The sequence below is a fragment of the Sorex fumeus genome, unplaced genomic scaffold, assembly GCF_029834395.1.
Source record: "Sorex fumeus unplaced genomic scaffold, SorFum_2.1 ptg000052l, whole genome shotgun sequence".
Taxonomy (NCBI): domain Eukaryota; kingdom Metazoa; phylum Chordata; class Mammalia; order Eulipotyphla; family Soricidae; genus Sorex; species Sorex fumeus.
In genome coordinates, this window is record NW_026606109.1 from 1,132,974 (window position 1) to 1,158,868 (window position 25,895).

The 25,895-nt window shown below is 56.5% G+C and overlaps 1 protein-coding gene across 1 annotated transcript in view; it reads right to left on the minus strand.

The window, feature by feature from the left end:
* The window catches only part of AFDN (afadin, adherens junction formation factor), a 98,323-nt gene that overhangs the window by 51,085 nt on the left and 21,343 nt on the right, over nucleotides 1-25,895 (minus strand). Inside the window, 9 exon segments of the mRNA XM_056124888.1 lie at nucleotides 223-317; nucleotides 3,036-3,080; nucleotides 4,494-4,661; nucleotides 5,363-5,474; nucleotides 11,450-11,607; nucleotides 13,479-13,639; nucleotides 16,181-16,344; nucleotides 17,453-17,568; nucleotides 19,978-20,173. Of these exon segments, the coding sequence (XP_055980863.1) occupies nucleotides 223-317; nucleotides 3,036-3,080; nucleotides 4,494-4,661; nucleotides 5,363-5,474; nucleotides 11,450-11,607; nucleotides 13,479-13,639; nucleotides 16,181-16,344; nucleotides 17,453-17,568; nucleotides 19,978-20,173 (1,215 nt within the window).

A 25,895-nucleotide genomic window follows, 5' to 3' on the forward strand; every position in this document is an offset into this window, starting at 1 on the left:
AGAGACCAGGACAGGTGCTGCAACAGCATGTCTGTCACCCCTACTGGCCAGCCCCCTTCAGAGTCAGGAGGAGTCGTGGGCTTCTTAGGACATCCAGATTTCTTGTGTCAAGACATGAGCATCCCAGGTGCAGTCGGCACTTAAACAAAACCGGGGCCCAGGGGAGACTAACGGACTCCCCTGGCCCCCTGCCCCCCGCCCCCAGCAGCCCGTAGAGCTCACCTGGATGGAGCTGTCCTCCAGCTTCTCTGTCCCAACCTCGGTGACGCTGAGCTGCAGGCGGTAGAGTTTCGGCTTATCCCTGGAGTCAGAACCATCTAGAGAGAAGGAACAAGCTGCATTGGCAGATCTCCAAAGGGACATGCCTGCACACATGCAAGCCTAGAAACGGGAGGGGTGCTTCCAGGGACTCTTCAGAGAGAGGGAGACCCATGCAAGGGACTCTCCAAACTGGCACTGCATGGTATAAGACGAGTACGGTGAGCCTCTTGGGAGGGAACACGCGGGCGCCTGCTGACTAGCAGCGAGGGCAGACTCCTTTCATCTATTCCCTGTGTCATGCAGACTCTTCCTCACTCACCACAGTCCTGGCTTAGTTCAAGTTTCTGAAGAACAGCATTCATTGACAGATCAAGAGCACTGAGGACCCGTGGCCCTTTCAGAGGGAGCCCAGGCCCAGAAACGGTCCCTGCGGTGCCCTGGGTGGGGGCAATGCCCAGCCTCCCTGTGTAACCTCAGTCTCAGGCCCCAGCCTGCAGCCTCGGAAACCCCTACCCAGTGAGTCTGCTGGGCCCCAGCTGCTGCACAAAGGGTAGGATGGCCGTGTGGCCTCGGAGCTCATCTCCTGCCTAGCTCCCTTCCCACAGCACACCCTCCCCATCGTCCCCAGGCACCTGGAGTGGGGGGACACTCTCTCTCTCTCTCTCTCTCTCTATATATATATATATATATATATATGTATATATATATATATATTTGTGTGTGTGTCTCTCTCTCTGTCTCTGTCTCTCCCCCCGCCTTCCGCCCTTTTGGTACAGACAAGGAAATAAGGGGTTGTCAAACGATATGAACAACAGAGAGTCCAACAAGCACTGCCGGACTCCTATACACACTAGAACTCCATGCACTAACCCACACTGCATGCATCTTGGTCAACTCCAGATGGAGCCGCCCCTCCTCCCTAGACTCTGGGAAGGCAGTGCACCAGAGACCACCCCTCTGGTGGCCCGTCCCCAGCTATCCCAGGGCTCCAAGTGGCTTGGAAGGGAGTGTCCCAGTCTCCTCTGTGGCATCCCTTAGAAGGTGCTCACTGCTGAGTGCTGACCGGCAGGCATAACCCACATGGCCAGGGCAGCAATGAGTGACTCTAGAGTCACGCTCCACCCACACCAAGGCCACAGCAGGAGCAGACACATGGGAGACAAAGTCCACTGAACATCAAGCCTGAGTCAATCTTCACTGACCAGTGGGAAAACAGAGGCCAGCAAAGAGCTGCGTGAAAGCCAACACAAGACGTCCACATCCTCCTCCTTTGTGCACACCAAGTGGAAGAGGAAGACTTTTCTCCTACCATTTATCCCCCTGGTTAAAATCTGCGATCAGCAGATACGTCAAACATCAGAGGATCACTGGGGGCTGGAGAGCTGGAACAGCAGGTAAGGTACAGGCCCTGCAGGCAGCCAAGCTGGGTTCCATCCCCGGCACCACACTGGGTCCCCAGAGCCTCAGCAGGAGTGACCCCGAGCACAGAACCAGGAGTCATACTGAGCACACTCGGGCCCAAAACCAAAACATTAAAAAACAAAGACACCTTCTCAGGAATGAAGCTGGGCTGGAGAGATGGCACCAGGTTAAGGCCTCTGCATTGCAGGAGACACCCCAGCTTAGTCCCAGCACTGCATAGGGTCCCCTGGCCACCATGAGGACAGGCCAAGGGGCAGGTCCTGAGCACGGCCCCAAGTCCCCAACAAAGATTAATCAACAACAAAAACACGTCTTAGTCCATATGCAGAAACCATACAAAATAGGCGATAAAGGCCGCTTGCTTAACAAGCCAGTAAAATTCGAAGTTGGCTTTTACCCAGTGAAAAAGCACACCATCTGTTCTGAGACATTCAACCCCAAGAGAGAGGAAAGCAGAGCAGACCCTCTGCCACACCAGACCCGCATGGGGCGACACTCAGCAGCGGATGAGCCACCGGTCAAACACAAACGACAAACCACACTTCCACAAAGCACCAGGCGGTGGTGCCGCCCCAAAGGTGAGCACAGAAGCAAAGTCCTGAGCTCGCCCAGGGGGCCCCAGACCCCCAGCCCGGCAGCAGCCCCCTGCAGTGCAGCTCCAGGGGGTCAAGGGTGGCTGCCCAGTTCCTCTGACCCCCAAGCACTCTCACTTATGCCCCCACTGTGGGCCCTTCGGAAAGCAGGGTGACTGCAGCCTCTCTGGCTCTCAACCTTTTGGCGGGGAGAGTCAAAGATCTCCATCCCTCTAACGACCAATCTTCTACTTGGGACCTAGTCTAAATCACCATTTCTCCACCTTTTCCCGACCGTGACCCCCGCTAACCCTCTTTCCTCCTGTGGCCCCATCCTACCCTGGGCTCATGCTGTGGCCCCTGCATTTACACTATTCTCACTGTGCCCCACCCCTTGGAATATCTGGGGGTCCCCCATTAAGAAATGTTGGTTTAAAGGGATCAGATATTTTGCAAACTAAGCCTCTAGACAGAAACAGCAGTACGGGAAACGTCTTTCCTCTCTCAGGACTGCTACCAGCAGGGGCACTGGCTATCAGGCACAGGGTGCACTGTGCTGTGAGCGGGAACTGGGCCCTCCCAGCACCCCGTGGCAGCCGGCCCCAAGCACTGCCGGGAGAGATGCCCCACCGCAAACCCCACCAGAAAACCCCAAAGACGGGGACAGGGAAGGGAGAAACCAAACAAGCAAAGGGAAACGTGAGGAAAGGCTCTCCCTCTCCGGGAGCCAGCGCCGCCAGTGCCCAGGCGTGCGGGAGCGCGTGCGAGCAGCGGCGTTACCTTCGTGCGCGTGGGAGTTGTAGTAGGCAAAGTGGTTCCTCCTCCCTGGGGAGCAGCCCGTGCGTGCAAGCGCGTGTGCGGCCCGGGTGAAGGCGGCGCCAGCAGCCAGGAGAGGAGAGGCGAGGCGAGGCGCGGAGGAGGCAGGAGAGAGAGGAGAGGGTGTGTGAGGTGCAGGACAAGGACAGCCCCGAGTGCCCGGCCCGACCTGGGCAGCAGGAGCAGCAGAGCGAGGTGCCCCTCTGCAGCCCCCCAGCTGCGGCCAAGACTCCCCGACGGACCTGTGCGAGTCAGGGGACGCATTCATCGGGGCACGGACACACTGCGGGCCAAGTTGCCCGTGCACAGAAGCAGCCCGAGAAGCATGGCTCAAAAGGCGGGCCCTGGCTCCCCCTACTCACCCCGACTGCAGGGCCAACAGCCCGGCCAGGCAGGGGAGGCCTCCCTGGGGCACGGGCCAGCAGCAGCCCACGCACCTCGGCCTCTGCTCTACACTGAGTCTCTAGCCACTCCCAGTCCACACCCTCTGCGTCTGAGGAAGACCACAGTCACAGCAGCAGGACCCCCGACCACCCGGTGCTGCCTCTGCACCAGCAGCCTACTCTTCCCAGCCCCACAAGTCGCCACACCTTCGGGAAAAACCATGGGCCTGACAGTCACAAAATGTAGGGTGGGCGCAGCAGGGTGACCACGCCCTTCTCAAACCCTGTGAGAGCACTGGAAGCCCCGCAGACACCCTTCTGAGGAACTCGGGGCTGCTGTCCAGGGCACTGGCCACACGTGGCACAGGTCTGACCGTGGCTCAGCTTCTGGGGTGGGGTGAGCTCGGATACAGCCAACCTCGCACATCAAAGAACTGGCATCAGAACCCAAGGAAAGAAGGAAAGAGTCGGTGCCAGAGCCACCCCACAGCCCAGAGAAGGTGCAGCTGCCCAGCTGCAGAGCTGAGGAGGACAGAGGGGGCATGATGCCAGCTCCCCCCGCAGAACGGTGTCACTCAGCCCACGCAGGAGCAGGCATATGCCAACGGGGGCGTGGCACACCATCTTGCAAAGTGCCTGCTTCATCCTCTCCTCGTGGAAGACAACAAGGGTCTTAGCTGAAGGAAGTTCTCCAAGCAAAGCTCCTGAGGACACGCCAAGTGTTAAGACGAGACAGGCCCATCTTCTCAGGCCGGAGCGTTGTGTGTGAGGCCAGACCGCCCCCCCACGGGCACTGCCCCTGCTGGCCAGCCCCAGAGGGCAGCTGCACCTCAGCACACCAAGCGCCCTACAAGGGCATGCTGGCGAAAGGGGGCTGCTGGGGGCAGCCTGTCCGAGCGGTCCGAGAGCTCCTGGGGCCCCAGTGCAGCCTACTGGGCCCCTGCGCCTCTCAGCAACGGCCGCGTGTGGGGGCGCCTGTTCCCTGACAGGCCCAGAAGGCCAGTCCTCTGAAAACAGAGCAGCAGGGGCAGAGACTCACCTGGGCTGAGCTCCACCAGGTACGGCAGCTTCTCGGGCGGGAGCGCAGAGCCGTAGCCGGCCCCCTCGGCCCGCTCCCTCGCCCTCGCCACCTTCCCGTCACTGTGCTTCCTGCCCTTCTTGGGCACGTAGTCTGGAGGCCGTCTCTTCAGCTGGAAGACGAGGATCCCTGCAACAGGCGCAGCGCAGGGTGAGAACCAGAGAGCCAGCTGCCGGTGCAGCCACTCCCAGATGACTGGCTCAACCACCAAGCCCAACGCATGCTGCAGGCACAGACCCCCACCCGTGTAAGAGAGAGCACGCGTCACCCAGGCGAGCCGCTTCCCAGCCCGAAAGCCAGTACACACATTCACACCCGATCACACACACCAGTGCAAGCACACACACTTGGTCTGCAGCTGACCTGGTTTCTGTTGACCTGTGAGTCACAGGCAATTTGTCTCTAAGAAACATGACACTACCTAACCAGGCACCGAGGGTGCGCAGCCACCTTTGCGTGCGGGCAGAACTGGCTGGCAGTGAACGTCACTATTTCCGTCAGAGCCCAGCCTCAACTTCCTCATATACTGAAGCGCCATGCTACGGGCAGCAGCCTAGTGGGGCCCCTGGCCGCTTTAGGGAAAGGACGTGGTGTGGCTGCAGGGCCACCCACCGAACACACCTGACCCAGCCCAGCCCGCGTCATCGGACAGTGGCGAGTGCGGCCTCCCTGCCAGGCCCAGAGACCAGCTCCCCCTCCCATGCACACCGGTTCACTGGCAGGAGCTCCCGCGAGCCCCATGAGGGCACCCTGGGTTCCGGTCTGCCAGCACCATCCACTGGGGCGAGCCGCCCCTCCCGAAATAGGCCACCAGCCCAGTCCGGAGTTACCTTTATCGCTGGGCCACTCCCGGAAGATCTGTAAAGGACACTCATCATCCTCGAGGATGGCTTCCTTAGCACCTTTCTCATCCGAGTGTTGAGCACCTGGAGGTAGCGTGACCTGAAAGGGAATGGAGACGGTGAGCCTCCGGCCAGAGGCTGCGACACTGCAGAGGCCTGCAAGAAGCTGAGGCAGGGAGCAGCCAGAGTTCAGCAGGCAGGGCGCTTGCCTTGCCCACGGCCAACGCCACAACCCCCAGCCCCACGCAGAGAGATCCCTGAGACTGCCTGGGGTGGCCTCCAAAATCCTAAGTGTCTGGGACAGGAAGAACTCTCCACAGTAGTGCTCGGGACCCCCGATCCCCCCCCCCCACGGAGCCCAGTGGCATGGGCCTGATGGCGCTGGGCTAGGATCCAGTGGGTGGTGCTGGGGGCAGAACCTGGAGCTCCCTCTGAGCAACCTCCTGGCCCATCTGAGCCTTTTTCTAGAACACCTTCTCTGGGGGCCGGAACAACAGCACAGCGGGTAGGGCGTTTTGCCTTGCACGTGGCCCACGGATTCGATTCCTCCATCCCTCTTGTAGAGCCTGGCAAGTTACTGAGAGTATTCAATATGCCAAACACAGTAACAAGAAGTCTCACAATGGAGACGTTACTGGGCCCACTCGAGCAAATCGATGAACAATGGGAAGACAGTGATCAGTGATCACCTTCTCTGGGGGGCTGGAGCAATAGCACAGTGGGTAGGGCGTTTGACTTGCACATAGCCCACCCGGGTTCGATTCCTATGTCCCTCTTGGGAGACCCCGGCAAGCTACCCAGAGTATCCAGCCAGCACAGCAGAGTGTGGCAAGCTCGCCGTGGCATATTCGATATGCCAAACACAGTAACAATAAGTCTCACAATGGAGACCTTACTGGTGCCTGCTCGAGTAAACTGGTGAACAACGGGAGGACAGTGAGAGTGACAGTGACCTTGTCTGGAACGAGAGTCCAGGATAGGACATGGGAGCCGTTTCTCATGGAAGCCCCCGCAGCTGCAAAGGTCTGGCTTGTGCTCATCACGGCTGCCATGCCCAAACGGGCTGAGTTATGGTGCCCCCTGGCTGCACAAGTGCACAACTGACAGACGGACAGACAGCCGTGCTGAATCGGCAGCGCCTGGACACCCCAGGACTCCTGAGGCCGCAGAGCAGACACTACCCCAACGCCACCAGCACAGTTAAGGCCACGGCACAGTCCCAACAGGTCTGAGCCCCCACGTGCACTGGCTGCCCTCAATCCCCCTACGGCCTCCTTGCTCGAACCTCGCCATCTACACTGCTGCCATTCCCTTTACACACAAACGCTGACTCAGCCCATCTGTGAGGCGTGGTGGGTATGGTCGCTCTTCCTCTTGGGCCGAGCATGCCACATCCTTCTGCTCTGACACTGGTCAGACCCCTCCACCCCACCCCCTGAGGATGAGGAGTTCTGGGTCCTGGTGAACAGATAGTCAGGCAGATGGGGGGTACAAGGAGTCCTTGGGATGTTATCAAACCAAGGGATAGGATCTGAAAAGTCGAAGAGGCAGTTGGCAGCAAAAAGCTCCTAGCCCTAAGCTGCCAAGACCCACCTGTGGACACACAACAAACGTCAGATAAGACTTTTAACAGGCACCACAACAGGCCCAGGAGAGGCCGGACGTTCCCTTTAAGAGAAGCTCCAGCAGGAACAAAGGGTCGTGAGAATGCCAGGAAAGTCATCAAGGGTTTCAAACTCTAGCCCTCAACAACGCCACAGCAGCAGGCGCCTACCGAGGTGGAGCAGGTAGAAAACCTGAATGGGCCTGAACAAAAGAAGGGTGTGCACGTGCTGCCAGCGCCTGCTCCCTGTGTCCCGCTGCCATGTCCCGTGGCCTGCACACATGCCATCCACAGCCTGAGGCGGGCAGCCTCGGCATTCTCTGCCTCTGGAGAAGCCCGAGTTCTCTCAAGAGCATGACTCCCTCCCCCCCACCCCTTTCTCAGATTCTCGTAGAAATAAAACCCATTTTTACTTCACTGTTGTCTCCTACTGAAATTCTTTTTCTGTGAGGTAAAGACAATGGACCCAAAAGTTCTGGGTAAAGTCTAGGACCTTCTTTCCTGCAAAAAAGCAATTCCTCTCCTGGGCACTTCCCAGGTGACAGTACCTGCTCCTCTCCTCGGGAGCCCCTGCTGGCATCCCGGGAAAGCCCATGAGTGCCACGTCCATGAAGCCAGTGAGCACAACCGACTCCTGCCTCCTGCATCTCACATGCCTCCTGGGGACCTTCGCTCTGACTGAAAAGCTCCCGGTCTGTGGTTTCAAAGCCGGAGAGAAGCAAACAGAGATGAGTGGCAGAGGTGAGGGGAGAGGTGAGTAAGGAGGTGTGTAGGGAATAAGTGGAGTTGGCTATGGCCGATCAGACTGGCACCCTTTTTGGGGGCGCCCGGCAATACAGAGGGGTCACTCCGGGCTCTGCACTCAGGAACTACTCCTGGCAGTGTTCGGGGGACCACACGGGATGCTGGGGATCGAACCCGGGTAGGCCGCATGCAAGGCAAACGCCCTACCCATTGTGCTATGGCTCTGGCCCTCAGACTGGCACTTTTGACCTCCGTCACCATTCACCGAGAAGGAGACAAACACTCATGGACTATCCACGCTGTAGGTCCCCTGGTCAGTGGTCTTCCAGGTTGGCCATTTATTGTATTCATCCAACCGGTAAGCCACTGTTTAAGTTGACAAAAACATTAAGGACCGTGCGTAAGCACACCAACACTCACTAGGGAAAGAGCAGCGGCTGGGGCATCTCACAGTCACCTGCAGGCACCCTCAGAAGCGGAGTAAAGCTGTGGAGTTTCCTATTCTTGGTTTTGGCCAGGGTGCCCCTACATCAAAAGACCCGAAGCAGCCTTGCGGGCACACTGGCAGCTGGCAGGGGTTTGTCATCTAACTACTCATTCCTCTTATTCTGTTCTTCTCTGGGTGCACATTTTCAAACCCTTTGCGTTCTAAGCCCTGAAACTATCTTGCCCAGGGGCATGTCCCACCCTTGGGGCTTTCTGTCACGGGGACAAATGTGTGGTGGGTGAGGTGAGAGGTACTGGGAGAAGCGAGAGGGGCAAATGGTGAGGTGAGGGGGAAGGGAGGGAGGAGGTGAAAGTGTACTTCCAAAGGGGAGTTGGCCACTTTTCCTTTCTGGCACTCTGTACCTCGGAGAGGGTCCCCCATCTGTGGCCACCAGGATCCTGGAGACAGGACCCGCCACTATGCTATTTTCAGTACAGTACATACTCTGCTGCATCTGGCCCATGCAAGGCCTCCATCCCTGCACTGGAGCCGTCAAAAGGGAGATACGGCAGCTGGGATCAGCAGAGGACTCAGATGGGCTGCTTAGAGAGAACGCTGACTCGGCATCTCTGCAGCCAGCTGCAACTGACACGGCCCTGTGTCTCAGAACCTGCAGAGGTGGGGTGTGGCATGCACACCTCACCATCTGGGGGCCTCTGTCCAGTAGGTCAGACCCCACCCTGCACATCCTTAGCACTTCACTTACAGCAGTGCAGTTTCTCTGCCCACCACGTTCCTGGGCAACTGCACAGGCTTTGACGGAAGAAAAACATGTTTTCTCATCTGTTTTTCACTGCAAGTCAGGCACAAGTCCCAACATCATGGAGCTATCTGTTTTCCCTATGGACCACGCTTTCTAGCGTTTCCAGCAACAGAGAGAAGGGCACAGAGGAGGTGTGCTCTGCAGGAGAGAGAGAGGGTGCGTGGCTGAGGTGAGAGGCTCTGCTCCAACCTCGAAGAGCGACCATGGCCCCACAAAGAGGCTCCAACCCATCCAGACTCCGGCCAGACTCCAGAGCTGAGGGAGCCACCCACATGCAGACCACACAGAACCAAAGTCAAATGCCAGAACTGGGACTGGCCATCTTAGGGCTTATCTCAGATCTACACTAAGTGCAACAGCTTGCCAGTGGCCAGGAAGAACTGATCCTAGAAGCAGAACCACATGTAGAAAGTCAATGATTTTTCAACAAAGGTGTCAATAGGAGGATTGGGGGCTGGTCACTGAAGAGGTGTGTGGAAGATAACGAAAACTGATGTTGGTCACACACCTCACTTTTATCCACTCGAAACAGACCTCAAAGGGGAAATTTGAGACTATAAAACTTCTGAAAAAACATTTAGGGCGAGTATTTGCACCCTTGGAGGAGGCAGTTCTTACACAGAATATAAAGAACAACACGGAATGCTGAAACATGATTAAACTTTAAAGTTTAAGACGCTGACTCTATGAAAGGCACTATTTAAAAGCTGAGGGCAAGTCAAGCCACAAAATGAACAAGAAATTTCTATTCAAGCCATAATCAACATGCGCACAGTCAGGCGTGCACACTCACCAAGTACACATACACGTGCATACCAACACACACCAAGCATACAAACATGCACAAATATACAACAAGCACACAGATTTGCACACTGAGTACACATACATCAAGCACACTCGCCTATACCTAACTCACACATATGTACGTACACCAAGAACACACACGTACTACGCACATACACATTCATACACCAAGCATGCACACACACCTACACCAAGCACATACGCAACACACCAAGCATACACACACACATACACTAAGCATGCATGCACTTACACTCAATGAGCATGCATACACATACACCAGCAGGCTGATACATACACCAAGAACATTCATTTGCTAAGCATATACACATTCATACAACAAGCATCCACACACATACCAAGCACAAACACATACACTAAGATACACAGACTTACATACAATAAGCACACACACCAGCACAAGCATACACCAAGCACATACATGCATACACTGAACATACACGTACACACCTACACCAAGCACACACACATCCAAACCATGCACACACATACACCAAGCACATACACATTCACCGAGCACATACACATAAACACTGAGCACATGCACATACAAATGAGCGTGCACTTGTGCACGCGCACGCACACCCCCCCCAAGTGCACACATACAAGCACACACAGCTATACACCAAGCATATGCACACACAACAAACACACACGGAGCACACATGTATATACACTGAGCAAATACATACTGGGTACACACACAGCACACACAAATGCACACCCCTTAGCACAGCGCCCCCCACCCCCGCCCCGCCTGAATGTCCTGCACACACAGCCCAGGGGCAAATCAAGTCACTGACCTGAAAGCAGCTCTACCACTTCCTGCCTAGGACCCAGGAGCTACTCACCACGAGCGGCAGAGCCGCAGCTGGGCTCAGACAACGTGCCCACCCGACCACCCCAGCCTGGCCCCAGGCTCAGGAGTCTGCAGCCCACCGCCCAGTGCTGAGGAGGGGAGCGCATGAACCTGCCACATTCGCTAGGCCAAGGGTGAGGTTGCCAGGTTTGTGGTTATCCGACCCCCATGTCAGCCTGAGGGTGGGAACATGAGGTGACTCCTTGTCCCCTGCTGACATCTGCTGGTTCAGTGGAAAAGAGGTTCCCTCTCTCAGCACCATCCAAGGAGGGCTCAGAGGGCTGGAGTGCATGTCTGGGGTGCACAGCACCCTGCTTCCACCAAGCACCTCAGGGCTCCCCAAACAGACAACACAACGGCCAACGAAGCTGAGACCGAGTGGAGACAGTGGCCCTACCTAACCAAGAAGCAGCTCGTTCTGGGCGCTGGGCTGTCCAGAAGAGAGCAGCTGCCTGACCTCAGCTGCCTGACCCAACAGGCTCCAACCTCATGCTTCACGTGCCCCTGACCTCACGCCGCCTAGACTTGCATACTCCAGGCTGATTCTGACACCTTGAGTCCCATGGGGTGGCAGGTGGGACAGACTCAGGACCCAGCTCCAGGAGGGCTGTTACACTCCCCATGCCAGGCACTGCGCCACAACGGAAAAGGCAGACAGCTGACTGCCAGGACAGCTCCCAGCATCTGAGAGTGGCCCGGGAAAGGCCCTAAAGCCCTTGCTCAGAGCAGCAGGGAACAGGTGTCATGGGCACAGCAGCATCCTGGGCCAACACCTGGTGGCCGGCACTCACCCGGGCGATGCAGTACTCCCTGGGATTCTCCTTCTCCAGCCCGTACTTCTCCAGCGCTTCTGCCACAGCAAAATCCGCAGGGTCCGTGGTGGAGAGCAGGATGGTCTTGTAGGGGATGTTGGGCTTTAGGCTGTCAGCATAGATCCTCAACGTCCCACCTGAAGGCACAGGCATGCTGTGAGCCACCAGACCACAGGAGCAGAGCACAGGGAGCACAGCAGGGCCTAAGAGGGGTGGGGCAGGGCTGGGGGCTAGAGCAGGGCTTGGGGGCAGGACTAGGCAGGAGAGGGGGCTGGGCAGGGCTGGGACCAGAAGGGCTTCCAGCCTGCGCCTCTCCCAGCACCAGGTGCCTGCCGAGGAGCCCCGAGTCCGCCCCCAGTACGGGGTCCCTTGGAGGCCCGGGAAGCTATGGGAAGACCTTCCACAGTGCCCGGGTCCCCCACCCTGGCCCGCAGCTACAGGTCTCCCTAAGACAGTGGCCTCTAGCACAGAAACGGGGTGTGCCCATCTCACTGCTTCCCCTGGTCCTTCTGCTGAGGTCTGACCCCAGCACTCCTGAAAGCCTGACCAGTCACATGCAGGGTCAGACGGCAGGTGGCGAACCTGCACTAGAGCAGGAGGGACAACAGTCGTCGCTGTGCTGTGTGGGGAGGCAGGGTCCAGGGGACACTCAAGAAAGCGGACACAGGTGCAGAGTGCAACAGAGGCAGCCATGGAGACCAGTCCCCCACAGCGGGTGGTCAGCAAAAGTCCTCTGAGAGATCCGCACAGCGCGTATCATGGGACAGTTCTACCTCAGACCACCAGGACAAGAAGCTATCAGCAGTGACAGAACAGAGCTGAGCCCAGACCTGCTGGACCCGAACCCAGACCTGCTGGACTTGGTAGAGCAGGACAAAGATTGGGTTCTGTCTCAGAAACCGGCAACTTCCAGCCCCCTGGGCATGAGTATTAGGAAGCAAGAGGTGTGAGTGTGAGTGTGAGTGTGAGTGTGCGTGTGCCCACCCACATGCATGGGTGGCAGTGTGTGGCTCCTGGCTGGGCTGAGGTCAGCTCCACTCCACCAAGCAAGTCCTGGCTGAATGGCTCTGCCCTACTCCACACAGAGCCGAAGGAATCACTGCGAAAACCAGACAACCCAAAAGGCAAAAGCCATTTCCCTGTGGCCCCGTGGCCTGGGAGCAGCTGTGGCTCATCTGGGGCCAGGTGGCATCGGCTTCCAGGATGGGGAGGAGCAAGGACTAGGGGAGGCACAGAGCTTCTCCACTGTCACCCTCCCCACTCAAGGCACACCTTGAATCGGCCGTCAATGGCCACAGGATAAAAACGTGTCAGATCTGGGTTTCTCAGAAAGTGAAAACAGAGGCTGCTGCAAAGAACACTCCAATGTGCACATGGTCAAAGGACTCAGGTGTAGGACAGAATCCCTTCTGTCACCTGCCCAACATCCAAGGGACAGAGTTGTGCGCCCCTCCCCCAGCAGCAAGAAGGATGAAGCTGACGACGAGACCGGGACAGTTTCAGTCCACGTATCTGTGAACACCAAAAGTCACCGTTGGATGACTCTAAGCTTTTCTGTTCCCCCACCCCAATAATCCAGGAAACAGACATGCACGGAGAAAGATGTTAAACAGGATGGTTCCGCAGAATGACCTGACAAACGGCAGGGCTTAAAGCCAAGAGGCAAAGAGCAAAGGAATTGGGAGAGGAGAGGGTGGTGCTGGAAGAGACCGACAGGGGAACCAGCTTGAGGCCGGGATGGAAAGGGCGACGGGCCGGCTGTGTGTCGTTCCATTTCTAAGATGCTCTTGTAGCCACCTCCTAGGAGAATAGAGGAACCTGAGAGTTGGACAGTTGGGACGCACGCTCTGCATGGGAGCTCCCCGCGTGCTCTCGGCAGGAGACGGACAGGCAGGAAGGTCTCCGCACCTCCCCTCCTTGGGCACTTCCTGGGAAAGACCATGACTGACCCGTCTGCTCTAGCCTGCCCCCAGCTGTCCTTCACCGGTCTCCACACACAGCCACGTACCTGAGTCTGGCCGCCCGTCGGAGCTCCGGAACTCCTGCATCCTCTTCTCGAGCTTCTGCTGCCGCCGGCGCTTCATGACCACCTCAGGGTTGGAGATGGTGCGAGTGAAGCTGGTCTCGGGCATGTCTTTGTAAACTTCGGCAGCCAGTCGGGAATTCTCACTGTGGGGAAAGCCCCAGAAAGCCCCAGTGGGATCACTACAGTGAAACGACAAAGAAGCTGGTGGCAGGTGGGTGTAGCCACCCCAGGCCTGAAGTCCCGGCCCTAGTGTCCATTGCCACAGGAAAGGAAGCACTGAGCAGAACTTAACAGGGTAAAGCCCATCTGCAGAGCAGAATAAGGACTAATGCGCAAGTTACGACTTCAGGCATTTCTGCCAGCATATCCTGAGCAGACCAAGATGGAGTGAAATTGTTCCATCACAGGAAATAAAGGACAGAAATACTTGACTTTATTATGAACTGCTCTAAAACTTACAGTAAATTTTCACTTAAATACCAGGATGTTTTAACAACTGAAAGACTGACTTTAACAACAAAAAGACTGGCTCTCTAAAAGCAAGATTTGCAAGAGGAAACTTTCAACAGCCCCTGAGACAGGAGTCAACTATACAGAAAGAGGAGTCAAAAGCTGAACTTTGTCTTAGGAACACACCTGGTGGTCCTCAGGGCTTCCTCCCGGCTCTGTGCTGAGAGACCTCTCCAAGCAGGGCTCAGGGGATCTGACAGTGCTAAGGACCAACCCTGCGTTGGCCGCACGCACAGCAAGTGTCTTAACACTTGTTCCACCTCTCCGGCCCAGAAAAATGAACATTAGGATCGATATACTTGACTCAGTGTTGGGAAACTCTTCCCTGGGGTACTGATGGCAGAGAAACCCAGGGACTCACCATGCTCAGCCCAAGGCCATCACTAAGCCATCTCCTCCCACTCACACTCTAAAGATGGAGCTTTTCGGCCTAAGAGAAATTTAATGACAGTCAAGCTGAGACTCAGTTAAGCTTGACTTTTTGGAAGCGGCTCACGTCGTTACACACCGTCAGCCCATTCGGGAAGCTGATCAGCAGCAGAGCCACAGCACCCACTCGGCACCACCGAGCCCACAGGCCCTCGGCGGCACACACAGGCGCGCACCTCCATCACTGCCAGGCTGCCGACAGCATAGGGAAACCCCTCGGGCCCACTCCAGCACCACACTCAGCCCCAACTTCACCTGGAAGCCCATTCCTGCCGCAGGCTTCAGCCCTCACCACACCTGAACAGTGGGGAAGACCAGCAGCAGCTCCCAAGTGTGGGAAGGCCCGGCCCCAGGCTGCTGGAAGCACGCACACCTGGCATACCATCCCACTGAGGGAGGGAGCAGGCTCTCCAAGGGGCAGTGTGGCCACGGGCTCGGACCCCGAGCACCTAAGCTGTCACGGAGCCACTCCTCTAGAGGGCCCGAAGGAAAAGATCAGAGGAGCCCCCAAAAAGGCAGCATGAGGAGAGCCCCTGCAAGAACCACATAATGCCAAGAACCACACAGAAAACAAAACCAAGAGCCTGTGCACACCTACAGGGACGGGAAAAGGGACAACAACCAGCTGACAGTGTAGACAAATCTATGACAGAATGGCAAACCATCATTTGAATTATGTATTAAGTGCTTTGTGTGCAAAACATTTTATTTGTGCTGGGGGCTGCAGTGGAGGGCGCCTGTCTTGCACACAGCTGACCGCGTTCTATCCCTGGCACTCCAGATGGTCCCCTGAGCATTGCCAGGCATAGTTCCTGAACACAGAGGCAGGAGTAACCCCTGAGTGTGGCCCAAACTTTACCCCTCAAAAATAGAAAAAAAATCCATTTTTTGCAAACTTCTATTTAATTTTTATTTAATAGTGTAAACTTCTATTTAAAAAATAGAAAACATTTAATTTTTTGCAAACTTCTATTTAATTTTCATTTATGGGGAACTGCTGTGTCAAAGTTCATTTCAGGGTCTAGAGAGATAGTACAAGGGTTCAGCCTGGCATGCTGTCGACCCTGATCCAACTGAATCCCTGTGCTGCCAGGAGCAAGCCCTGAGTCCCGCTGGGTATGGCCCCAAAAAAAAGAAAATATAAAGGTCCAGTTTCAACAATCCATAAACACGAGGTGAGTGTGTCAGGACGCAGAACCCGCAGTGCCCTCCTCCCCCCCACCCAGGTTCAGGGAGGTTCTCGGGAATCCCCAGAGTCTGATTTAGGGCACATACACCAAGTATTTGCATGACAGCAGCAATGGAGGCCACTGTGGTCCACCCGGGGAGCAGGCCTCGAGCCTGGTGCGGACAGATGAGTCAAGATGAAGAGAGAGTCCAGCCCCTGACGCCCTGACAATGGCCACAAGCCACTCTCCTGAGCACTGCTGCTGAGCAGGGAACACTGATCTGGGAAGGGCAGGTGGGGCCACAGAAATTGAAGAAAACTGCACTGTGCAAGGAGAAAGCTGCCTTTGCTGGGAGCAGGCAGAAGTGTTTCCAGCTATGAGAACAGCAAGGCCACTCCCCAGACAGAAGGGCAGTCGTGAAAGGCTGGCAAGAGGAGCACAGCACGCGGGGCAGCACATCTGCCACCACCAGGTGCCCCAGAGCGCCACTGGAAGGCCAGGCAGGCGCCCACAGGCTCCCACACCTGACACTCCTCCCCCCACCCCCACACCGCTCTGGCCACAGAAGTAACTCACACGTCCTCTCCTGGGAACAGGCGCTCCTCTCTCTCCGACACCTGCCGCGACACCTCTTTCTCACGCTTCTTCTTCTCTTTCTTCTCCTTCTTTGAGAGTGTTCTCTTGAAGTTCTGGATGACGCCCTCCTTCTCCTGCTTGTCGGGGCCATTGCTCTGAGCCTTCTGGTGAAAGAAAGATCACGTTGGCACACAGTGACAGAGTTCTCCGAGCGCAGCGTTTTCCTCTCGGGGTCACCGCCAAACACTGACGTGAGCAAGGAGCAGGCAGAGGTCATCTCTGTGGGGCCCCAGCCAGACTCGGGAGCAGCACCCCTCCCACGCCTGGGCCTGCCCTTTGGTATATGTGCTGCTGCTCCTTGGCCCATCCAACTGCACTGCAAGCTGCCTACAAGCCCCGCAGAACCAGGGTGCAATCAGAAGTGTGCTTGGACCCCCGGCACCGCCACCCCAACAGGGGTAAGGCTCAGCTGGAGGTGGCGCGGATGAATAGTCTCGGCTGGAGTGACAAAGGGAAGCGGCCAGCACAAGGGTGTTGTTGGCTCTGATGCCAGGCCCAGGAGTAGGCGCACATACACCTATCGCTGCGTCCCCAGGGCCACATACTTGGGTCCGCAGCCAGAGACACAGCCACGTTGGACACACACCCAACGAGCAGGAACCAAACAGGAGCCCGGCACACAGCAGCCATGGACACTCTGCTCCCAGACTCCTGAGACCCAGCTGCTCCACTGGGGGCAGGGCAGCCTGGCAGAACCTTCCCAGCGTGACCCGTGCAGCGCAGGGCCCCCTGGGGGCTGAGGTGCCAGGGCTCTCCGGGGCAAGCAGGCAAAGGTCAGGCACCCTGCTCCCAAGTCCGTGTGGGCCAGTTCTGGGCCATGCTCAGGACTAGGAAGGAGTCTGAGACGGGCCTGCGTGTGTCAGCGGCTCTGGGCACTCACACAGGAGTCTGCTGCTGAGGTCTTCCTCCTTTTGAATTCTTGCTGATCTGGAGTCTGGCTTTACAATTTGGGGGAAACCGGTGAATTACGTGATCATGAGATGATGAACGTCTTAGAAGTGAGAGCTCACCTAACTCCTTGACAAAGTGAGGGGCAGGATTTGGGGTCACTGGTGAGGAAGACGGTGATCAGGGACGGGGAGGCCTTGTTTTGGAGAGGAAAGTAAAAGGGAAGAAGGGAGCAAGACGACAACAAGGCCTTAGCGTCGCAGGCTCTGGAGCTGGCTGAGGCCGCCCCGGGCAGGGCCAGGGTCGGGGCACACGGGCACCCACCTTGAGAGGCAGAGCATCGTTCTCATTCTTAAGCACGAATCGGCCCTCTCGATCATCTTTATTCCAGTTCAACTGCACGACTAGGGGCTTCTCATCTATATCCAATCTTCTTTCTTCTTCAAACATGAAAAAAAAAGAAAGGAAAGCCGTGGTTATGGATGACGTGCATCACTACAACATCTGGCACCCTTGGAACTTCTAGGGAAGTGCACTAGCGGAGCGGAAGCCGGACACCGGCCAGGGCTAACGCCCTACAGCAGCCAGACTCGCACAGGAAATAAGATCTGAACACACAACAGGGGCAAACACTGAAAAGTTCCCTTCTCAGGGTACCTCGGGTGGGCAGCAGACCTGCCCTGCCTGTCCTGAGGACCCTCTCCTGGCGCTGGCCCTTGGCACCGAAGGAGGCAGCTCTGCGTCCCCCTTCATGTTGGCTTGTGCTCCTCTCACCAAACCTGCTGCCCTCGCCCTGTGGCCCCTCCCCAGGAAGTGACCACATCCTTGGCATGGGGCATATCCTTCTCCTCCTCAGAGACCTGCTAAGCCTAAAGACCCCTGACCAGGAGAGGGAGGGGACTACACAGTGCAGCCACTCACTGCAACCCCACAGCTGGATGCCCCTCCGGCCTCCGGGGCAGCGGAGTGGGCACAGGAAGCACACAGGCAGGGAAGCCATGGGCAGAGGCCAATGTCCCCGGGTCCCAGAGAGCCAGACTGAGAGTAAGAAAGTCGATATCAGCTGTAGGTGATGCCAAGAACACGGGGATGACACCCGAAGAGGAAAAGAGGTTCCAGACGAAGGAGCTGGAAGCAACCACCACAAGCCACAAATACCAACGTTGCTTGTTGCAAGATCTGTGCTGGCTCTCTCTGTGTCTTTTACAGCACTCCATCAAGTCTAGACCTTCCAAGAGTGTCTGGGCCGAAGCACCTGGCCCCTCAGGAAAGCTCTTGCTGCTTTCGATGGTAACAAGAGCAACTGCCAGGTACCACGCCAACAGCGTCAGGTGGCCAGGTGGCAGCAGCGTCCACTGCAGACTCCGGCCCCCACTGGCGCGGAGGCTGGCAGCAGCAAGGATGAGCAAGGAGGCAGCATCCCCGAGAGCCTCCCAAACCCTGCGCACAGTCAGGCCTCAGCAGGACCTTACCGAGAGCTGCGGGCTCCTGCAGTCAAGGTCTGAGGGCCAAGCTGAGGCCAGCACTAGGACATGCAGGAGGGTATGGGGTGCAGCTTGTGGAACCCTACCGGTACCCACCCAGCCCCAAATGACAGAGGCGCATCTGTAGGAAAGGCCTCGCTGACCAAGCAGGAGCCTCCCTGTGGGCTGTGGCACCAAGGTCGGTCCCAGACCCAACGGGGTCCCTCGGGAACTGCTCTGAAGAAGACCCAGAGCACGCTCTCCCCCTCACAACTGTCCTATGACCAAGGTGATGCTGTTCAGCTGGTGAACGCAGACCAGGTCCCTAAGCTCTTTACTCCCAAGGAGTGGGCGCCTCGGCCAGACTGCCGTCCGGGGCTGAGCGTGGCCCCACAAAGAATGTGACCGGGTTGACACTGAAGGAGGCTGGCAGGGACGCAGGCCAGGGTGACTTTGAGGGGAACTGCCAGGGGTGGGGTGAGGGCAGTTTTGAAAGGAGTAGGGGTGTGGGCCGAGGTGATTTTGAGAGGAGTAGGGGGGTGCGGGTTGGGGTGATCTTCCGGAGGGTAGGACACAGGTCAGGGTGATTATGAGAGGGGTCAACCAGGAACAAGGGTGGGGTGATGTTGAGGTAGAGAGCAGTGCCAGTTGGGGTGACTTTGAAGAGGGCTGGGGTACAGCCTGCTGTGATGCAGGGATGGGATGCAGCTTGGGATGACTTTGAGCATGGTAGAGGTGCGACTCAGGGTGATTTTGAAGGGGTCAGGGGTGTGGGTTAAGGTGATTATGGGACAGCCGGGGTGCAAGCCAGAGGGATTCTGAGGAGGGCAGGGGTACGAACAGAGGTGATTTTCAGGGGATCAGCAGTATGGATCAAGATGATTTTGAGGGGGTAGGGGTGTGGCTCAGGGTGATTTTGAGGGGGCTGAGAAAGCTACTGCCTCCCACCCTCTGGATGCAGCTCTCAGCCTGATGTTTCACTCACAGATGACTCAACATTTCTAAAGCACCCATAGAAAATCCTAAATTCTATTTCTACACTGGCAATCAGTCCAACTGAAATTGGCATTTGATAGAGATGCTGAGTATTTTCAGAAATTTCAAATGTCAGAAGAAGAAATTAACTATGTAAGTCTCCCCCAAAAGCCCTCACTTTCCCCCAAGAATAACAAAGAACGACTGCTTCCGGCCACTGATTCATTCACATTCACGCTGTTTCCGGGGTACTGTGACTGCACCCCGAGTCCTCCCAGACAGCCCAGACCGGATGCTGCCTCCTCAGGGCTGAGCTGGCTCCGCAGGCTGATGTCAGCCACCACCACAGAGTCTGGGGTCGTGCCCTGGAAAAGTGACGCATCAGGCTCAGCGCCTTCCCATCCCACTCACCTCCGCTGACGTGCACCTCATACAGAGAGTACCTGGGCGAGGACAGCATGCGCATGTCTGGCCGGAACTTCTCTGCCAGCGTCTCAATCACATCCTGCGTGGTGGCCGTGCTGGACACCCGGATGCACTTGGTGGCAAAGTTTCCAGCAGCTTTGTCTTGAAAGTAAAACCTCATCACCCCATGGAACTCCAAATCCTACGAGAAACAAGGCGAGAGGGCTTTGAGAAACGTCCCCAGAGCAAACCCTTTCTACAGTCCTAATCAGGGAAAAAAGCAATTCTCCAGGGAAGAGTGCTCCGTTCCCCGGAGGCACCAAGGAGCTCCAGTCCTGGCCTCAGTCTTGAGACCCGCTGGAGGGCAGTCGCTGGGGCACTTGCACCTGCCACGCTAGGGCAGGAGAGGCCAGGAGAGCGAGAGAGGGAGTGAGCGCAGCACCTAGGCCAAAGCCGTCCTGCATCACTGGGTATACCCGTCGAGCACCTGCCCAGAAGCCCAACACTGGGCCCCCTGCCCCAGCCCCAGGGCGGCCGACTTCACAGAACACAGTGGGAAAGCGATTTCAGCAGCAATTCCAGGCCCGAATCCACAGACCGTCTGGATGATTCTCAAAACCCGGCCCCAGAGAAAGCTGCAAAGACACCCCTCCTGAACCATATCCCGACGCAAAGGGCCAGAACCGGAAATGCCCACTCAGGGCCCATCACCCTGGCCTCTGGGGCCGCGCACTCAGAGAGCGTCAGTCTGGAGGGGCCACTGTCTCAAGCACTCAAGTGCAGCTGGGGTCCTCAGCCCCTGGTGCCACAGGTGGCTGGATGAAAGCTTCAGCTGCTGTCTCCAGCAGCCCCTGGATTCTTTTCTCACACTGCACAGCTGGGACACTTGTTCCAGCTCCAGAAGAAACCCCCTCCCACAACCACCCCCATCTCTGCCCCCAGTCCACAGTGCCTCCTCTCAAGTCCCACCTAGAGAGCACCTCACCCTCTCCCCAGAGCAGGGCCCCCCCAGCAGAAGGTCACATGGCCCCATGGCCAGTGATGAGGGAAGGACCCTGCAAAGTAAGGGGATCAAAATCAGTGCAGAAAGCACACATGCCTGCCTCCGCTACCAGTGCTCCTTTTAACTGTGTTCCCTCTGAAGCCAGCAAGCATGTGAGAGCTGCCTGGACATCCCCAGGGGTCTACTAGGTGTAAACCACCAGCCACGCCCACCCAGTCTTAACCCAATCTCCGAACCCCTGGAGCTGTGATTCCAGCCTCACACACAGAAGTGCACCCAGCCTGAGCCCCACTCCCGGTGAGTGGGTTGGAGAGGGCTGTTCCCACCTGGTAAGATTCTGGGAAACGATCAGAGTGTAGTTGGCCGGCGGCTGACCCAGAAACCCATATGGTCCCCCAAGCCCAGTCAGAGCCACGAGTATGCCCTGAGCACCACGGGTGTGACCGAAAAACAAAATAGACAAGCAAAGTGGCATACCTGGGTGAGCCCAGGGGCCTCCTAGAGAAGCGGCCCCTCTCTCAGCCCTGCACAGGCAGCAGCTGCCTCACCCAGCCTGCAGGCAGGCGCTGGGGAGAAGGGCCTCGGGGCATAGGGGGTAGGTATACAGACAAGCCTGCCCCACAGACCCCTCTTCATCCAAGACACTGCCTTTCCTCAGAAAACATCGCAGGAACAGCCCAGGAGGAAATGCCCTTCCTGAGACTCTGGCACCCCTGGAAGCTTCTTACAGGGAAGCAAGAGAAAACCCCTACAAGGCTCTTTGAGGGAACTCTGCCTCCCCCGGCAGGAAAAGGGGGAGCTAAAGGTGGAAATCTTATTTTAAATATTTGATTAGCATCTCATTAGTGAATGAAGTCATTCACTAATCAGCCTCCACCTCCAAAGCAGGAGGGCCCAGGGCAGCCCCGGCTCTCCTCTGTCCTCGCTAATCAGAACAACTTGTTCCACAGCTAGCTGAACTAGGTCAGCGCTCACCCGCCCACCACAGCCTCTGAAATCCTTTTCCAAGCCTGGAGCAAAACAAAGCTGACTCCAACAGGTATCGCTGTGCCAAGTGTCCCAGGAGGGCACCGCCGTGGCACTCAGCGCCCTGCCCCGTGCATGTGCGCACACAGTTCCTGCTGCACGTGCCTCCCTGTGCAGCCCGCCGGAGAGCAGCGCTCGGGAGAAGGCCTCCCATGCCCACCCAGAACCAGCCCAAACCCAGCAGGACGCCATCTGTTAAAAGCAGTAGCCATCTCAGGCACATTCACAGACCTGGATGCACACAGACACACGTGTGCACACACACTCACAAACACAGACACACAGACTTACATGCACACTCGCCACAAGGGCTGCAGTGGACGTGCAGCAGCGCAGACCACTCCAGGAAAGGAGTGGCTCCAAATCACCTCTCCCTTCTTTTTCTTTTTTCAAAAAGAACAAATAAAAAGTTGAGGGGGCTGAAGAGATAGTACAGTGGGTAAAGCTCTTGCTTTGCACTTAGCTGACCCATGTTCAATCCCCAGCATCCCATACGGTCTCCCGGCACCACCAGGAGTGATCCCAAAGTGCAGCCAGGAGTAAGCCCTGAGCACCACCGGGTGTGGCCGCACAACTGTCCTGTCCTCGCCACCCCTCATGCAGCCGCTGTTGCTCAGGGCCTCCCCACCAGCCCAGGGTCACACCAGCGCCCCTTCACTGTGGTCAGTGACGCTGCTACGGTAACAAAGAGGAGCACATGCCTGGCTGCACATCAGTGGCCCCTGTGCTGTCCGGCAGCTCCCAGGCATGCATGGTGGTGCCCCAACCCTTGCGGTGGTTTTTACACCTGATGCTCAGGGACTTGAACTTGCAGCCAGGAGCTCTAAGCCCCTGCCACCCTGCCCCCAGGCCCCAAGAATCTTCCCTTCATATGTGTGTGCTATTACTCCATCCTGGTGCCAGGATGGCTCCACATCAATGCCCCGCCCCAGCTGCAGCCCAGCTCCCTCCGATCACAGCCCCACAGAGGTCTCTCAGGGCTATTTCCCCTGGTGGCCATCCAGTCCTTGCCGGGCGGCTTTAATCTCCCCTCTGAGCGAGGTCATCTGGTGTTTGTCTTTCTCTTTCTGACACACTTCTCTTCACATGACTTCCGTCAATTCCAGCAGGCTACAGCCAATGGCAGGATTCAGCTTCTCCGCCCGCTGAGTCACGGCCCCTATGCACACACCCAGGCTTTATCTGCGCCTCTTCAGTTGGCACAGGGTGTTTCCAGATCTTGCTCCTGGAAGTACTGCAATAATGAACGCGTGTGTGCTTGCGTCCTTCAAGATCAGTGTTTTATGTCCCTCAGGTAGAGGCGCAGCTGGGGAAGTGCAGGGTCCAATGGAACCTCCATTCTTATTTTTTCGAGATGTCTCCAAAATATTTCCACAAAGAGGCAGCACCAGGCAACAGTGCCCCAAGCACTGAATGAATACCTGCCAGTACCTACAGCTTCTGGACTTTTCCATGCAAACCATTTGCACGAGCTGATGGTGGGTTCTCACTGCCATTTAGATTTGCACTCTCAGTTCCAATTATTCTCCGGGAAGCCCTGGGTTCCTTTACCGTGGCCATGACCTCCGCAACGTGCAATGCTCCAATACTTAAGGCAGGGATCTCAGCTGAGGCCACGTGCGGAGGGGACCTGCAGGTCCATCTATCTCCCACTGACCCCTACGCGCTTCCAGAAGCACTCACCTCCAACTGACCTGCGGTCAGTAACGTGGTGCCTATATGCTGACTACCCACAGCCACAACTCACCAACCACCCCTAACAGTTAAGCGAAAGCCAGACGAAGCCCCTGATAAAGCCAGCTACTTTCTGGAAAGCACTTCCTTCATGGACAGACTGAAGGGTTCTACCTACACACAGGCACACACACACAAGTACATTCACACACATACACACACTCATCCACTCAGACACTCACATTGGCACAAACTTATACAAACTCACACTCATATTCACACACACACACACACACACACACACACACACACACACCAGATTAGTTCCAGCGTCCCAGCAGAGTACCGAAGCTGCCCATGACCAAACCTGACCTGTGCCTTCTGCAATGTCAGAACAGGCTACACACAGCTTTTCCAACCCTGTGTATAAGAAACATCTGTCTGTAAACTCTCATTTTAAAATGATGCCAATGTGTACATCAAAATTAAGTTTTATTTAAAAAAAAAAAAGTACGTGACAAGCAAAGTCAGGAAAGACATGGGGGAACACACTTACTGCTCACAGACTAGAAGGAAGTGGGCCCTCGAACCTGTACACTGCAGAAAACTGAGAAACACCTCCTCTGATAAAGGGCACAGGCGGGGACACTGTGGTGACGGGAGCTCACAGGGAGCAGGTGCACCCTGGCAGGAGAGCAGACAGGGCCGCTCAAACTCAACAGAGTAAGACACCACATCTCGCCAGGCAAATGGGGAATGCTAGCACCACCAAGCAGGCCAGAGTTGAGCACTGCGGGCAGAGAGACACAGGCATGCCTGGCACTACCATCCTGCTGTCAGAATTCCCAAAGACCGCTCACTGGTCAAGACAGGGGCCCAGGGGTGCTATCCTCCTGCAGCCCCTGCAGCACAGAAGGGCTAGCACCAACAAGGGGCTGGCACAGCCATCTGGGTCTGGTCACAGCATGGCCTCAGAAGCACCCGTACAGCCAGGTGCCAGCTCCCTGCCCAGTGGGAGGCCAAGGACCCAAAAAGAGCCACCAGGCATCGGGGCGTGCCCCTGGCTGACCTTGGGTGGCTGATCCAAAGGTAAGGAAGACCTGAGCCAAGACTTCCCCCATGTCCTTGCTCTTCAGCAGTAAAGAACTTGGGAACGTGCAATCACCAGTCATAAAAAAAAAAAATCACATTTGCGGGACAAGGAGAGCACTCGAAAGGCTGAGTGCAGTCTGGAGCCCTGGGTTCGAGCCCCAGCACTGCATGATGCCCTAGGAACCACCAAATGTGGCAGCCCAACACCAATAAATAAACAAATCTTAACAAAAGGTGATCACTAAAATGCTAACGTGAACCCATCAGTCACATCATAAAGTCACACATACTTTCCAATGACTTGAGAAAAGTCAACTTTATGTCCTTTATGGACAATATATAGAAGCATTAGTCTTCATTCATAAATCCTATTACTTGGACCGTAACAATATGAAAGAGTGAAGCAAAAACTAACGGTGCTAACATAGTTTGAAAGAGTCTTCCCTTTCAGAGGGAAGACACTGATGGGCCTGAAGAAGGCTCCGCAGGCTGAGCGGGTCCTGAAGCGGAAGCCCAGGCTCCATCCCAGCACTTCCAGGAGCAGCCCAACAACAAAACTACCACAAGCAAACTGAAGAACGTCTGTAGAAACCCAGCTTGTTTTCCATCAGCACTGAGTACCTCCTACCGCTATGCTGAGAAATGTCACATCTCGGGCACCTGGCTGTGGGCCCTAGAGCCTCTTCCTGAAGAAGAATCAAGGGTTCCTAGAGGAGCAGCTGCACTAGGGTCAGATCAGGAGGGAACAAGTTACGTATGGGGTATCCTGTTCCACCAGAAAACGAAGTCCTCAAATCCTCCGAGATCCTCAAGCCCACCCTGCCACAGGGCACAGGCCCCACTCTGGAACACAGTGAGCATCTGAGGCACAGTGCTGCCCTCCACGGGGAGAGTGGCAGGGCAGCCCCAACCCCTCTCTGTAGGGAAAGGAACCAAGGCACTCACCGCCACCACCTCCAAGCCCATGGTTCAAACGACCCTCTTAGGACAGGGAGAGCACGGGGACGCAGAGCGCTGACTGGCAAGATTAACACCCGGAGTTTGATCCCTGGGACCATGCACATGCTGAACTTATTCCCAGGGGCTCTGCTGGTTATACTTGGCTGCTCTGCTCTCACCATCCAGATGC